Source organism: Thamnophis sirtalis, unplaced genomic scaffold (assembly GCF_051295495.1).
Source record: "Thamnophis sirtalis isolate CommonGarterSnake01/CBP01778 unplaced genomic scaffold, rThaSir2_p1.2 scaffold_9, whole genome shotgun sequence".
Classification (NCBI taxonomy): Eukaryota; Metazoa; Chordata; class Lepidosauria; order Squamata; family Natricidae; genus Thamnophis; species Thamnophis sirtalis.
Window position 1 is genome coordinate 76,530,597 of NW_028261389.1, and position 17,269 is coordinate 76,547,865.

At 46.8% G+C, this 17,269-nt stretch overlaps 1 protein-coding gene across 1 annotated transcript in view; it reads right to left on the bottom strand.

Annotated features, from left to right (window-relative positions):
• Nucleotides 1–17,269, bottom strand: part of COG5 (component of oligomeric golgi complex 5) — a 136,504-nt gene that overhangs the window by 82,758 nt on the left and 36,477 nt on the right. The window contains exon 7 of the mRNA XM_087722326.1: nucleotides 3,454–3,584. Within this exon, the coding sequence (XP_087578452.1) occupies nucleotides 3,454–3,584 (131 nt within the window). The remainder of the gene's footprint in view (nucleotides 1–3,453; nucleotides 3,585–17,269) is intronic.

Consider the following 17,269-nt stretch of genomic DNA (forward strand, 5'->3'; position numbering starts at 1 on the left):
TCCCACCCCACCACCTCTTAGGGAAAGAGGAGGTGTGGGACAGATCGTGGGATCACTGGTTTCTGAGCTTGATGGGCAAAGATCCCCCACCCCACCACCTCTTAGGGAAAGAGGAGGTGTGGGACAGATCGTGGGATCGCTGGTTTCTGAGCTTGATGGGCAAGGATTCTCCACCCCACCACCTCTTAGGGAAAGAGGAGGTGTGGGACAGATCGTGGGATCCCTGTTTTCTGAGCTTGATGGGCAAGGATTTCCCACCCCACCACCTCTTAGGGAAAGAGGAGGTGTGGGACAGATCGTGGGATCGCTGGTTTCTGAGCTTGATGGGCAAAGATCCCCCACCGCACCACCTCTTAGGGAAAGAGGAGGTGTGGGACAGATCGTGGGATCGCTGGTTTCTGAGCTTGATGGGCAAGGATTCTCCACCCCACCACCTCTTAGGGAAAGAGGAGGTGTGGGACAGATCGTGGGATCCCTGTTTTCTGAGCTTGATGGGCAAGGATTTCCCACCCCACCACCTCTTAGGGAAAGAGGAGGTGTGGGACAGATCGTGGGATCGCTGGTTTCTGAGCTTGATGGGCAAGGATTCTCCACCCCACCACCTCTTAGGGAAAGAGGAGGTGTGGGACAGATCGTGGGATCGCTGGTTTCTGAGCTTGATGGGCAAGGATTTCCCACCCCACCACCTCTTAGGGAAAGAGGAGGTGTGGGACAGATCGTGGGATCGCTGGTTTCTGAGCTTGATGGGCAAGGATTCTCCACCCCACCACCTCTTAGGGAAAGAGGAGGTGTGGGACAGATCGTGGGATCGCTGGTTTCTGAGCTTGATGGGCAAGGATTCTCCACCCCACCACCTCTTAGGGAAAGAGGAGGTGTGGGACAGATCGTGGGATCCCTGTTTTCTGAGCTTGATGGGCAAGGATTTCCCACCCCACCACCTCTTAGGGAAAGAGGAGGTGTGGGACAGATCGTGGGATCGCTGGTTTCTGAGCTTGATGGGCAAAGATCCCCCACCGCACCACCTCTTAGGGAAAGAGGAGGTGTGGGACAGATCGTGGGATCGCTGGTTTCTGAGCTTGATGGGCAAGGATTCTCCACCCCACCACCTCTTAGGGAAAGAGGAGGTGTGGGACAGATCGTGGGATCGCTGGTTTCTGAGCTTGATGGGCAAGGATTCTCCACCCCACCACCTCTTAGGGAAAGAGGAGGTGTGGGACAGATCGTGGGATCGCTGGTTTCTGAGCTTGATGGGCAAGGATTTCCCACCCCACCACCTCTTAGGGAAAGAGGAGGTGTGGGACAGATCGTGGGATCGCTGGTTTCTGAGCTTGATGGGCAAGGATTCTCCACCCCACCACCTCTTAGGGAAAGAGGAGGTGTGGGACAGATCGTGGGATCGCTGGTTTCTGAGCTTGATGGGCAAGGATTCTCCACCCCACCACCTCTTAGGGAAAGAGGAGGTGTGGGACAGATCGTGGGATCCCTGTTTTCTGAGCTTGATGGGCAAGGATTTCCCACCCCACCACCTCTTAGGGAAAGAGGAGGTGTGGGACAGATCGTGGGATCGCTGGTTTCTGAGCTTGATGGGCAAAGATCCCCCACCGCACCACCTCTTAGGGAAAGAGGAGGTGTGGGACAGATCGTGGGATCGCTGGTTTCTGAGCTTGATGGGCAAGGATTCTCCACCCCACCACCTCTTAGGGAAAGAGGAGGTGTGGGACAGATCGTGGGATCGCTGGTTTCTGAGCTTGATGGGCAAGGATTTCCCACCCCACCACCTCTTAGGGAAAGAGGAGGTGTGGGACAGATCGTGGGATCGCTGTTTTCTGAGCTTGATGGGGAAGGATCCCACTATCTTACTATTTTATTTTTCTTTATGTACACTGGTCACCTTACCCAAGGGACTTCAAGTTTGAGCGTAAAATCGGGAGGGAGAGATTTTCGATCTTTTTCCATACATAAAGCGCACCGGGTTATAAGCCGCACTGCCGGTTTTTTGTCAAATTTTAGGATTTTCAGTGCGGCTTATGGTCGTGAAAATACGGTATATACCGCTTCATAGGGCTTTCAGCCCTCTCTAAGCGGTTTACAGAGTCAGCATATTGCCCCCAACAACAATCCGGGTCCTCATTTTACCCACCTCGGAAGGATGGAAGGCTGAGTCAACCTTGAGCCTGGTGGGATTTGAACAGCCGAACTGCTGAACTGCAGTCAGCTGAAGTAGCCTGCAGTGCTGCATTTAACCACTGCGCCACCTTGGCTCTTAGGAGGCTTCAGGAGACAAAAAACAGGCCTACAGGCAAACCGGAAATCACCGTTCCCAAACTTCCAGATTGTTGTAGGGCTGTTTTTCGCCCTCTGGAGCCTCCAGGAAAGACTCCTGAAGCGTGCGAAGGGCCTCTGGGGGTGGGGAGGCCTAGAAAGCCTCTGGAGCCTGGGGAGGGCGAAAAATGGGTCCACCAAAATTCATTTAACTGTCTTGTTTAGCCACAGAATTTTTGGGCTCAGTTGTGGGTCGTAAGTTGAGGACGACATGAATTACTTTCCTGGAAGCAAAACAACACACACTCTTTGTAAGTACCTATCTCATGATAGACCAAGCTATCGTGTCTTACGTTACCACGCAAATAAAAGTTGGCTTGAAACTCAGCATTAAGAAAAGTAAGATCATGGCATCGGGCTCTTTCAATTCCTGGCTAATAGATGGGCAAGAAATAGAGGAAGTGACAGATTTTAATTTCCTGGGCTCCAAGAACACTGCAGCCAAGAAATCAAAAGTCGCTTGCTCCTGGGGAGGAAAGCTATGGCAAATCTAGACAGCATCCTAAAAAGCAGAGACATCACCCTGCCAACAAAAGTGTGTCTAGCCAAAGCTATGGTTTTCCCAGTTGCAATGGATGGCTGTGAAAGTTGGACCATAAGGAAGGCTGAGGGCCAAAGAATGGAGGCCTTTGAACTCTGGTGCTAGAGAAGACTCCTGCATTGAGTCCCTTGGACTGCAAGGCCATCCAACCGGTCAGTCCTAGAGGAGATCCACCCTGGCTGCTCTTTAGAAGGCCGGATCCTGAAGAGGAAACTCAAAGACTTTGGCCACCTGATGAGAAGGAAGAAGGACTCCCTGGAGAAGAGCCTCATGCTGGGAACGATGGAGGGCAAAAGAAGAAGAAGGGGACGGCAGAGAAGGAGGTGGCTGGATGGAGTCACTGAAGCAGTCGGCGTGAGCTTCAATGGACTCCAGAGGATGGTAGAGGACAGGAAGGCCTGGAGGAACATTCTCCATGGGGTAGTGATGGGTCGGACACAACTTCGCAACTAACAACAACAACATGCAATAAAATCTCTTTAAAAAGTAATTTTCCAACATTTTAAAAAATTCTGACCCTTTCATTTTAGCATAACTTATACCGGCTCTTTTTATCTGCTTTAGGAAGGAAATAAAAATAAAATTTTTACCTGAGTCTCTATCCCTTGTTCCAGCAACCGCTTGGCCTGATTTTCAACTTCGAGTCGGGCTCTTGCGATAAACAGGAGTTCGTTTTCAATTACCTCAATTCCAGAAAGGTCTATTCCTTGAGAAAGGTAATCTATAAAAAGAATAGAATATTGATGATAATGAGGCCAATTCTGAAAATAGCAGTGAAACAAATTTAGCTTTCTAGGCACTCTGTAATGTCACATTTTCATGCTACCTTGAGTTATCCTAGAAGGGACAAGAAATATTATTAATCAAGACTAAGAAATACCCAACACCAAATTTAATGCTTTCCTTATTTTTAAATATTTCCACTTCTGCTAAAAAGAAAGGTAAAGAAATACACTACGGGTTAAATTTATTTCGCTGAGTTATCACCAAAAATAAATAAACTAAATCCCCTTCATAATCAAAATTGGCCAATTCACAGCATTCCAGGGTCATGGGATCACATTTTCACTTAACAACCAGGTCCCTAACTTAATAATTGCAGCGATTCGCTTAACAACCATGGGAAGGAAGGTTGCAACACTCACTTAACAAATGTCTCTCTTAGCGACATCAATTTTGGTCGCATTTGGGGTCGTAGGTCAAGGATCACCTACCTTGATTTAAAAAATCAGCGATGCGTTATAGGTTGACCGTTTTATAGTAGCGACTGCTGTTAAACAATCAAATTGGTTTTTATGGAAGAGCAGCTGTATGATAAAAATTTCCCCACTACTCTTTATAGATCAGGGGTGTTAAACTCATGGCCCGCGGGCCGAATCCGTCCCACAGGATGCTTAAATCTGGCCTGGAAATATAAAGAACCAACCCACAGCGCCTCTGCTGGCCAAAATGGCTGTCGCGGGGCGTCCTTGCGGCCTGTTTTGGGCCAGAAGAGCGCTGCTGGAGCAGAGGTGAGTTGCTCCCAGTTCGGCCCGGCTTGGGCGAACCGATAGGAGCAGCAGCGGGAGGCTCCACCCACCCGGCTGGATGCTTCTGCGCATGCGCAGAACCGTCATACGCACGCGGGAGTGTGCCCAAACTCATACTAAAAAAATTGGTAACCCACCCCTGTACTGGACCCAGGGAAAGCCGAAAACGGGCCATGTGGGGCCTCTGCATAGTCAATTTCTGGCCCGCCGAGTGCCGCAGGAGGCCATTCAGGCTGAAAACGGGCTGCGCGGGATCCTCGTGGGGCCTTCACGCAGTCCATTTTTGACCGCCAGTTTTACTGGAGGCTAGGAAGGGCAAAAATGGACCTCATGGGGCCTCCGTGCGCCCCGTTTTAGCCAGCAGGGTGCTGCAGGAGGCGCCTGTTGCATGCCCCTCCCCGTTCCCTCCCGCTCCTCTCCCGGCCCACAGAGGAGGCCTACAATGCAAGAAATCCAGTTTGACACCCCTGTTATAGATAGCTCAACCAATTTTTCACCGTTTTCCTAAATTAGCTAGTCAATCTCTAAAAGACGCGGCCTCGCCCAGGGGCTGCGTTTCTTTATAAGAAAAGATTCCTCATCCACTCTTTAAATCGTTCTTCGAGATAAACAACCAAAGAAAGCAAAATAGGCAGAAGTGAACATCAATCATTGTGACACATGACCCGTGCATCCATTGTAAAAGTCATGGCCCAAATTCAGTTGCGTGCTGCATCTTTGAATCCGTTTTGTTTTAAACATTTCTTTATTTTTAAATTCCATCGGAAGACGGGCGGCGCGTAGGTATATTTTAAGGAATAAGTATGATTTCGGGTCAAGGTGAGCGCGAAAGTCATTCAAGCGTGCCGGAGCAGCCGCGATGCCAGATTTGGCCGACATATTTTGCACGCACAAGATGTCAGCCTTGCAAACCCCTCATCGGAGGCACTGAACCACAGACGGATTTAATTTAAAGTAGTTTCACTTAAGTCCACGTGAATCTTCGCTGTCAGCTCCTGTCTCTCCGTCGGATTTCTGCTTGTAGCTACAATCCATCAAGCGGCAATTTTATGCCAGATGAGAGTTAGCATTTTGGGGAAATATACGAACGATTAAAATGGGGAGGGAGGGGGGAGAACCAAGGAAAAAGGATGCAAAAAATAATAATAATGGAAGAACCTTTTCTCAAATGCTGTTGTTGGAAGAAATATCCTTCTGGGTCCGGCTCCAAGTGGGGGAAAAGACACTGGAGACATGGAGGCTGCTTGGAAAGATGGTTTTAATGGTGGACAGGACCACGTGGTTTTGAGGTCCTGAACATCACATGCTTCAATGTTGGTGGAGAAAAGAGAAGGAAGGGCTGAGATGCTGAAAGTCCCTGGTTTTATGCCCCCTCTGGCCTTTGATCTTCAGCTTGTATTCTGATTGGTTGTCAGACTCCCATGGGCCCATGCAGGGTGCGTCTCTAGGCTGCGTTTTGAACCCAGGTTTGGGTTGAGTTCTCAGATGCCATGTGGCGAGTTGGGTAAAGGGCCAATATTATCACGCCTTAATCCCGTCACTCTGGAGCTGAAGGGGAGAACCCTTTGTTATGTAAAGTGGACTAGCTCAGGCTTTAATGGCCCATTGACAAAGTGGGGATGGGCGGGCAGGAAGCTGCAGGCAGCTATTCTGTCTTTTAAAACACGTTTCTTCCCTTTTCACATCCAGAGAAATATCCTGCCTTTTCAATATTTCCTAGGATATTTCATATTTTTTTTCTGGGAAAGGGCTGGGTGATAACTTCCTACACTGTCGTTCCACGCCCCACCTAAAACACCGGATAATCTCTACTACCTCCTACCCCTTCTGTCTCCCCACTCCGACGTCTCAAGAGCATCTCAAAAGAACGGTAAACAAAGCACCTGAGCCAAGCTTTTAATCCCAGACTGCAGGTGGCGGAAATGTTGGAGAAACTTCGCTAAGGAAGCAATTGTTCTATTGCCATTCACAGAAATGCTGAAGTCGAGCCAGGGAATATATACCTACAAATATAAGAGGCTGTGGTTGCCTATCCATAAAGCTAGAAGCAGAAAATGCAAAACCTTCTTGTACTAATGGGCAGGGCAGGGCAGAATAAATGGGATGGGATGGGATGAAATATGGAATAGAATAGTGAATGGAATGGAATTGGATGGGATGGAAAATATATGATATGATATGATGATACGAAAGATGATAATGGAGGGGAGAGGGTAAGAGAAGAGAAATAGAAGAGAACAGGAGAGGAGAAATAGAAATGAAGAGGAGGGGAGAGAAGAAAGAGGAGGGGAGCAGGGGGGAAGAGAAGAGAAAAGAAAAGAAGAGGAGGGGAGAGGAGAGGAGAAATAGAAGAGCAGAGAAGGAGAGGTGAGGAGAAGAGAGAGGAGAGGGGTGAGGAAAGGAGAGAGGAGAGGAGAGGGGAGGGGAGAGGGGAAGGGAGAGGAGAGGTGAGGAGAGATGATGAGGGGGAAGGTGAAGTGAGATGAGGAGAGGGGAAGGGAGGAGAGGGGAGAGGAGAGGTGAGGAGAGGTGAAGTGAGGTGAGGAGAGGTGAGGAAAGGAGAGGGGAAGGGAGAGGGGAGGGGAGAGGGGTGAGGAGAGGGAAGGGGAGGAGAGGGAAAAGGAGGGGAGAGGAGAGGTGGGAAGAGGGGAGGAGAGGGGAGGTGAAGTGATGTGAGGAGAGGGGAGGGGAAGGGAGAGGTGAGGAGAGGAGGGGGAAAGTAGAGGGGAGGGGAGAGGAGAGGGGAGTGGTGAGGAGAGGAGAGGGGAGAGGAGAGGTGAGGAGAGGTGAGGTGAGGAGAGGTGAGGAAAGGAGAGGGGAAGGGAGAGGGGAGAGGGGTGAGGAGAGGGAAGGGGAGGAGAGGGAAGAGGGAGGGGAGAGGAGAGGTGGGAAGAGGGGAGGAGAGAGGAGGTGAAGTGATGTGAGGAGAGGGGAGGAGAGGAGAGGGGAAGGTAGAGAGGAGGGGAGAGGAGAGGGGAGTGGTGAGGAGAGGGGAGGAGAGGGGTGAAGAGAGGGGAGAGGAGAGGGGAAGGGAAGGGAGAGGGGAGAAGTGAGGAGAGGGGAGAGGGAGAGGTGAAGTGAGGTGAGGAGAGGTGAGGAAAGGAGAGGGGAAAGGAGAGGGGAAGGGAGAGGGGAGGGAAGAGGGTGGAAGAGGAGAGGTGAGAAGAGGAGAGGTGAGAAGAGGAGAGGTGAGGTGGGGAGAGGGGAGGAGAGGAGAGGAGAGGGGAGTGGTGAGGAGAGGGGAGGAGAGGGGAGAGGAGAGATGAGAAGAGGGGAGGAAAGGGAAGATGAAGTGTGAGGAGAGGTGAGGGGAGAGGAAAGGAGAGGTGAGGAGAGGTGAAGTGAGGTGAGGTGAGGAGAGAAGAGGGGAAGGGAGAGGGGAGAGGAGAGGGGAGTGGTGAGGAGAGAGGAGAGGGGAGGAGAGGAGTGAGGAGAGGGAAGAGGAGAGGGGAGATGGGAGAGGAGAGGTGAGAAGAGGTGAGGAGAAGAGGTGAGGAGAGGGGAGAGGATCTGTCAAGGAATCTGTCTCTTACTGTTGTAAGTGGAGGACTTCCTGTTATGGATTTAGAAAGCCCATCTTATTTTGACAAGCCCTAATTCATTTGGTCCAACAGATGGAAATTAATTCAGAGAGCTTTTTTTCTTATTGTGGTTCGGGCCCTTTTCCTCTTCCCAATCTCCTGATGAAAGGCAATTCTTGTTTTTGTTTTTGTCGTCGGAGGAGAAAAGGAGCAGCGTCGCCTTTTCAGAGTTACCTGTTGGCACTTTGTTTCCTTCGCTGAGCAGCTGGTCTTCTTCTTCTTTTTTTAATTTTATTTTTTATTTCATTTCGTTTTGAACTCGGCAAAGCATGGCAAGAATAACAAGAGAGCTCCTTTTAGCTGCCTTCGGCTCGTTCTGGGCTTTGAAGCTGGTGAGACACGAGCTTCACAATAGAGGACCCGGGTGTGTATTATTTTATCATGAACTGGTCCTTTTTCACAATCCCTATGCATCGTCTTTCTTTCTTTTCTTTTAGATCTTCACTAAGCCTTTTTTTTTTTTTTGGTTAGCCTCATCAGTTTCTTCTGTCATCTATTTTTTCCTCCTACATAGAATTGTTTGCAGTTATAATGTGCTTTTCTTTAGCAAACCTATCTTTTTTTGATCTTCTTTTCCTGGTAGTTTCTTTCATCACAGAAGCTTACTTATCATTCGCTTAAATTGACCAATATCTGTTTTTTTTCCAAAGTTCAACATACACGTTGAATCTATCTATCATCTATCTATCTATCTATCTATCTATCTATCTATCTATCTATCTATCTATCTATCTATCATCTACCTACCTACCTACCTACCTACCTATCTACCCTCTCTCCCTCCCTCCCCCCTCTCTCTATGTATGTATGTATGTATCTATGTATGTATGTCTGTATGTCTGTATGTATGTATGCATGTATCATCTCTCTCTCTCTCTCTCTCTCTCTCTCTCTCTCTCTCTCTGTCTATCATCTCTATCTATCTACCTACCTACCTACCTACCTACCTACCTATCTACCCTATCTATCTATCTATCCACTCCATCCATCCATTTGTCAGTCAGTCAGTCAGTCTGTCTGTCTGTCTGTCTATCTACCTATCTACCTATCTACCTATCTACCTATCTACCTATCTACCTACCTACCTACCTACCTACCTACCTACCTACCTACCTACCTACCTGTCCCATCCATCCATCCATCCATCCATCCATCCATCCATCCATATTGTTCCAGCAAATTACAATCAACCTAAAATAATCCCAAAAGAACGATCCATTTTACACATATACCTAGGACCGGGGATGGCAAACCTTCAGGCTTTTTTAAAGCCATTTTTTCGCCCTCTCCGGGCTCCAGAGGCTTTATAGAAGCCTGGGGAGGGCAAGAAGAGCTTCCCCTGCCCCCCCATCACCACCCGGAGGTCCTCCGAAGGCTTCAGGAGCTTCCCTGAAGCCTCCGGAGCACCAAAAAACGGCCCTATGGGCAAACCGGATGTTCGGGAACGGACTTCCAGTTTGTTCGTAGGTAGGTTTAAGCCCTCCGGAGGCTTCGGGGAAGCCTCTTGAAGCCTCCAGAGGGCCTCCGGGGGGAGGAGGCTGTTTTCGCCCTTCCCAGGCTCCTATAAAGCCTCTGGAGCCTGGGGAGAGCGAAAAAAAACATGCAAAAGATGTGGGGGGGACGACAGTGCCTCTCATGCGTGCATACGCACTGGCGTGTGTGTGTGTGTGTCGCACGTTGCATTATGAAAACCTCACAAACTTTCCTCCAACGTAGGAAGCAGACGGACTGCTCATTCTCACAGCGACTTTAACATTAAGCCAAATGAGCCATCAGCTCAAATCATATCCTGGAACATGATTAATGCACAATAGTTGGATTTCACAGTGAAAGAAAAAGACTGGAAAAATGAAAGGGAAAAAAAAAAAAGAGCCTTTATGAAATTCTGAACGCATCTTGAAAAAAAAAAAAAGGCAAATTACATTAAGGAACAACGTGCTAAGACATTGGTTTCTAACACACTGCCAAGAGAAATCCTATCCGAGCAGTGGCACAGCTGTTATTTTCCTGCAAGTGCTCGGTTCTGTTTTCGCTGGTGCATTTTTGCCTGTTACTCCTGGCTCTCTTTCCAAATTAGCATTCTTCAATTTTTCATGTTGTTATTATTATTATTATACAATTGTATCACAGCGGCCAGTTGTTTCGCCGGATTTGGCATTGGTTACTGGTCGGGCCCCACCCAGGGGCCTAGGACGTCGTAACGTATTTTCGTAATATGCGTGCAGATCCAAGCAGTGCGGCTTTTTGCATTTGACTGATGGTGATTTTGTCAATTTTTAACTGTTTTAAATGTAATTCCAGTGCTTTTGGAATAGCACCCAGTGTGCCAATTACCACTGGAATTACCACTGCTGGTTTGTGCCATAGTCGTTGAATTTCGATTTTTAAGTCCTGGTATCTTGCGATTTTTTCATGTTCCTTCTCGGCGACCCTGCTATCATGCGATGTCTATGATTGTGACCTTATTTTTCTCAACCAGTGTGATGTCTGGTGTATTATGCGCCAGTATTTTGTCGGTTTGTATACGGAAATCCCACAAGATCTTGACCATCTGATTTTCGGTGACTTTTTCAGGCTGATGTTCCCACCAGTTTGTTGCTGTTTTAATATTATAATTTTTGCACAAATTCCAATGGATCATTTGTGCTACTGAATTGTGCCGCAATTTATAATCAGTCTGCGCGATTTTTTTACAGTAATTATTATTATTATTATTATTATTATACAATTGTATCACAGCGGCCAGTTGTTTCGCCGGATTTGGCATTGGTTACTAGTCGGGCCCCACCCGACTAGTATAATACTACATAATACTACATAATATTATTATTATTATTATTATTATTATTATTATTATTATTATTATACAATTGTATCACAGCGGCCAGTTGTTTCGCCGGATTATTATTATTATTATTATTATTATTATTATTATTATTATTATTATTATTATTATTATTTTGATAGCCATGATGGTTGGCTCCGCCCTTAGCAGAAACCGCCTTCGGTTCGCCATTTCTTCTCCAGAAAGAAGCCCGGTTTTCATTTTAAGGAATCCTGCTATAAAAGCCCAGTCTAAAATCAAGCAAGAGAAAGAAAAGAAACAGAAGACGAAATGCACTTGCAACAATCGTCTTATTCTTTAATGGTGATCCTCGACTTCACTTAGGGACTGTTCAAAGTTACAACAGCAAAAGTGATTTATCACTATTTTCACACTTCTGATCGTTGCAGCATCCCCATGGCCGTCTAATTAAAATTCAGACACTTTGCAACTGGCTCACGTTTATGACGGTTGCGGTGTCTCGGGGGTCTCACGAGATCCCCTTTTGCAACCTTCCGACAAGCAGGGTCAACGGGGAAGCCCGATTCGCTTAACAACGGTGTGACTAACTTAACAACTGCAATGATTCGCTCAAGAACTGTGGCAAGAAAGGCTGTAAAATGGGAGGGGGGGACTCAATGTTTCACATAGCAACATAAATTTGGGGCTCAATTGTGATCGTAACTCGAGGACTACTTGCATATAAGGGAAGAGCCGGGAAGAAATATTTTTAATGTTGAAACGTTAAGAGGGAAGCCAGATTTCGTTAACCGCCGTGTTGCTAACTTAACAACTGCAGTGAATCACTTAACAACGGTCTTGCTCAACAACGGGAAATGTGGGGCTCGTAACCTGAGGTCTACCTGTATTTCTCCCCAACCGCTTTGAAATAAAATAATACACTCTTCTTTCAAAGGTTGCAAACTTCAAGGACAAAACCCACCAGTAAAAATTGTCCATCTGTGTAGAAATCTACAATCATTAAGTGAATCTAATTATATGGCTGTCAGAAAGGCACTATTTGCCAATTCCTCTTCCATGTCCATTTTTAGATCTGGCAATTCTGCTGGGCCAAAGCTATCGGCAAAGGCTATTTTGTGTGATGCATCGGGAAATGTTCCCCTGAACTTCTAGTTCTGCAAAAACCAGAGAAGGGCTGTTGCTTTTCATTAGCCACTTTCAAAGAATAAAGGTAATTAAGAAAGAAAATAATACCTAGGTGTTGTGGCCCAGCAGGAGCCGTTGGAGCTGCCACCAGACTCCGACAGCAGGGGCCCTATGAGTCGGCTCTGGAGGATGTGGAGGACCCTGGACAGGGTTCCGACTCTGAGCAGGGCGCAGAGAAACTGGTTAGCCACCAGGTAGCACCTGAGCTTAGACTAGTGGGGAGGAGACAAGGGAGAGTGATCCAGAAGTCAGCAGTGAGTTGTTCCTGGATGCACGCCATCGAAGAGCTACTCGGCATCAGGAACAATTACGCAAGTACAGGAGGTAATTGCGCTCAGCTGATGGTCATTAGGCTCCTCTCCAGACTATAAAAAAGACTGCTTGTGACACGCCCTTCTCGCAGAAGACAACGCATTGACTAAAGAGAACGTAACTAACTTGTCAAGCTGGATTGTAAGGTCCTTATCTGTTTGTTTGCGAAATGCAGATCTGTACACTGGGGAAACAAAACAGGCACTTCACAAACGCATGGCACAACATAGGAGATCAAACCCACCGGGAGTAGATTCCGCAGCCCATCTGCGTTTAAAAAGACAATGGCCACCCTTTTGGAAGACAGCCAAAGTCCGTAAAATAGGGCAACCTTCACTTACCGCTTCTCACTTAGCAACAGGAATTTGGAGCTCATATAAGAAGTCTACTAGATTCCTTACTTCACAAATCTACCGACCCAAAATTCATCACGAAACACGAGCTTCTAAAAAGTTTGCCTAACAAGCAAAGTTCTCTACGATAAGAGGGGGGGAAATCATATTCAATATTTTCCTTTATTTGCCAGTTGGTTGATTTTGTTAATGACATACCATTCCTGATTTATGATGTAAACAGAAATGAATAGCAATAGCAGTTAGCAATAGCAGTTAGACTTATATACCGTCCCATCTCTTCTTAAAAGCCTCCAGTGATGGAGAAGGAAGGAAGGAAGGAAGGAAGGAAGGAAGGAAGGAAGGAAGGAAGGAAGGAAGGAAGGAAGGAAGGAAGGAAGGAAAACAGCATAACAATAGCAATAGCAGTTAGACATATACCGCTTCATAGGGCTTTCCGCCCTCTCTAAGCGGTTTACAGAGTCAGCATATCGCCCCCACAGTCTGGGTCCTCATTTCACCCACCTCGGAAGGATGGAAGGCTGAGTCAACCTTTGAGCCGGTGAGATTAGAACCGCTGAACTGCAGATAACAGTCAGCTGAAGTGGCCTGCAGTACTGCACCCTAACCACTGCGCCACCTCGGCTCTCTGAAACGGGAGGGGGGGGAGGCCCAAATAGTTTTCACGATGGGCTCATGTTGTCCTATCTAATTTTACAAACTGTTGCAAAAGCCAGCCAAGCTGTCAAGCAGGCCAAATGTAAATATTTTCTCTTCGTGTATGGATAGCACCTTGATTTATATGAGCACTCAAAGTGCTGTTTTTTTGACACTTAACGATTCACTTGATATAGGCCAACATAATGGAACATAACAGAGTTCTACAATACTTCCAAAATAGCTCCTCTAAGGAAATAAAATAGAGATGATTTTAAAAAAAAATGTAAAGAGACCAAGTTCTCGGTCTAGGACACTATTTGAAGGGATTAAAGATGAAGACTGTCAAAAGTTTTTAAAAAAAAGAAGGAATATATGTTTGGTTTACGATCAAGAACAAAATCGATAAGGACTCTCTTAATGGACTTTCTCTGACATTAAAATTGAAACGGGGCATAAAAGATTTGTTTATACATAAAGAGACGGATATATGGAAGGGTTTTTTGGTGTAGGAGATAAATTACTACCATTGTTTATACTTCTTGTAATGAAGAAGTAAGTATTATTATTATATATAAAGAGCCAGCGCTGTCCGAAGACGTCTCTGTGGTCATGTGGCCGGCGTGACTCAATGCCGAAGGCGCACGAAATGCTGTTTCCTTCCCACCAAAGGTGGTTCCTATTTTTCTACTTGCATTTTTACGTGTTTTCGAACTGCTAGGTTGGCAGAAGCTGGGACAAGTCACGGGAGCTCACTCCATTACGCAGCGCTAGGGATTCGAACCGTCAAACTTTCTGATCGACAAGCTCTGCGTCTTAGCCTCTGAGCCACCGTCACTTTCCTTACCGGTTGGCAAATGTGAGTACACACACATACACGCACCTCCACAGCATGCTCTTTTGGCGAAAAAGGGGGCTTAACGGGATGCCGTAGAGCTGGGGCGGGTGGTTGGGGCCACCCGGGATTTCCCCTACCGCGAACCGGTCTGAACCGGTAGAATACCACCTCAGCCTATAGAATGAGTAGCAGTGGTGGGTTTCAAAAAATTTTGGAACCCACTCTGTGGATGTGGCCTCCTTTGTGGGAGTGGCTTGCCGGTCATGTGTTTTCTTTCTTTCTTCCCCCCCTCTCTTTTTCCTTCCTTTTGTCTCTCTGTCCCTTTTTTCTTTTTTTCTTTCATCTCTCACTCTTTTTCTTTCTTTCTTCTTTCTTTCTTTCTTCTTTCTTTCTTTCTTCTTTCCTTTCTTTCTCTCTCTCTCTGTGTCAGTCTCTCTCTCTGTGTCAGTCTCTCTCTCTCTCTCTCTCTCTCTGTGTCAGTCTCTCTCTCTCTCTCTCTCTCTCTCTCTCTGTGTGTGTGTGTGTGTGGCAGTGGTGCAGTGGTGGGTTTCAACCGGTTCGCGGCGGTCCCTGCGAACCGGTTGGTCGCCGAACCCGGAAGTAAGTAACTTACTTACTAAGTAAGTAAGTAATCCTTACCGCGATCCTTACCTGGTTTTGACGAGTTCTGCGCTTCCACGTATGCACAGGAAGCATACAGCGCCTGCGCGATCGTCCTGGAGCAGCTAGTACGCATGCGTGCACCGCGCACGTGCACGAGGACGCCACCGGCTCTGTTCCAACCGGTTCGGTTGGAACGGGTCGAGAAACCCACCCCTGCAGTGGTGGGTTTCAAAAATTTTTGGAAGCTCTTCTGTAGGTGTGGCCTGCTTTCCGGGTCCACTGGTGGAACCTCTTCTAACCGGTTCTGTAGATTTGACGAACCGGTTCTACCGAATAGGTGCGAACTGGTAGGAACCCACCTCTGGTGAGTAGACTTTTCTCAGAAAAAGACAGTTTCGTAAGGAACGAGGAGATGCACCACGAAAAGGCTGTGATAGCTAGCGAGCAGCTGGTTGAATTGGACTCAGATTCCTGCAAGTAACCAAAGCAACTCTTGCAAAATTAAAATAACTGTTTTTCTAGCAGTTCTGGCTTTCATTCAGAGAGGACACTTCCTGACATCTGTATCGGAATAACATATCCACCTCCATCCGAACCGCCCAGTGAAAAATCCGATCGGGTGTTTCTGCTTCGCTTAATGGGCTCATTACAGGGCAACCACGCAGCGGAGGGGGCGGAGGGGGACGGACGATTAACAAGGCATAATTTTAGATTAATGGATTCTTCAACAGGCAATTGCCCAAAATATTATTCATCGCCGAGATCTAACGGCGCATCCGGATTCAGCCGAGACCTAAATGCACAACCCACCGTCTTGCTTTATGGATAATTAGGAACTCTGGTGGGAATCGTTCAGCGTAGACGCTTCCTCGGCTGGGTGAGCAGAACGGCCCCCCAAAATCTTCGGCTGGGGCCACAAAACAGCCACCCCAGTTCTGAAGCTGCCTTGAAGCAGCTCTGAAGAAGAGACCCCCCGAAGGGCGCTTCACGCTGGGCACTATTCAACCAAATGAAATTCAAGGGTGTAAAAAGTAAGGCTCACACATTTAGGCCAGAAAAACAAAATGTACAGTATAGGGTCAGTGATGGCTTTTCCGGACCGAATGCCCAAACTCCCCAAATTTAATGCAAGCCCACGCGCATGCATATGTGCCCCCTGGATATGCGTGCGTGCTCCCCCTCGCATGTACCCGTGCTTGTGTGCATAACACCCATGCATGCACCCCCCACATGTCCCTACCTCTAACTTCAGCTCTGACTGGATGGTGGGGAATGGAAGGATTTATATTCCTTGCAGACAGCTGGTCATTTGCATCCTTTTAGAGGGTTGTTGAGGCCACTTGGAGGTTTGGAATGGTGTGGGAGAAGGAATAGATTTCCAGAGGGAAAAATTGCAGACTGCAGGAACCATTTGCACCACTCAGGTGACCTTAAGGACACAGATAAAACTTCCAAGTGGCCTCAACAACCCTCTAAAAGGATGCAAATGACCAGCTGTCTGCAAGGAATATAAATCCTTCCATTTCCCCACCATCCAGTCAGAGCTGAAGAAGCTTCTGGGATGAGAAGCAAAATGTCTTCAATTAAAAATCAGAAAGTCCAGTTGCCTCTCGGAAAAAAGCACCTTTGAGAACCAGGATGAGTGAGAATCTCCATAGATCAATAAGTAAAGTTTTTTTTAAAAAAAATTAATTAACCCATCTTCTAGTGGGCCAGGGAGGTCCACAATATTTGGGATGCACTGGGAAATAACTTGAATTTCGTCTGAATCTTTGGTGGGAGCCGTTGAATAATGTTCTTATGCCTGGATTTTCTCTCATATATGGTGGACTTGTAAAAAGGTTAAAGCAGTCTGGATAAAAATATGGTGGATTATGCAAAATATTCTTAAAAGGTGGATAAAGTTGACTCCTCAGTTATTCCTGTTAGGTATAATTACAGACTGTACAGTTATAGATACTGATATGATCCTGAACCTTACAACGGCAGCAAGACTATTGGTGGCGCAGTACTGGAAGAAGGAAGAATTACCTGCTATTCAAGAATGGACACTAAAAGTAACAAACTTGGCAGAGATGGCTAAAATATCAGCATATTTTAAGGACCATTCAGATGAGATATACAAGGTGGAATGGAGAAGATGGATTGATTATATTCACAATAAATATGGGACTAAGAAATTCCAGATAGCTTATGAGTGAATGAGCAAGGAAGGATACAATTTGCTTAAAGTTAGCTTTATAAAAGGGGAGTTAAAATACAAGTGAGGGATGATGCTAAAGTCTGTTAGCTTATCTTAGAATATGGATGTTAATGTTTATACCCTGTATTTGCTCTGGGAGGCTGGCGGGGGGGGGGGGGGTTGGGGGAGGAGTTAGGCTTGGGGGGGGGGATATATTTGTAAAATATAAAATTTTCAATAAAAAAAAAGAAAAACCAAAAAATCCAGTTGTCTCTTGGGGGGAAATAAAACACCTCTGGGATTTCCTTAGTGTAAATATCACAGGTACCTTTGGTCCATATACCAAATGAATGACCCATTGGGACCCCCTATATCAAAACA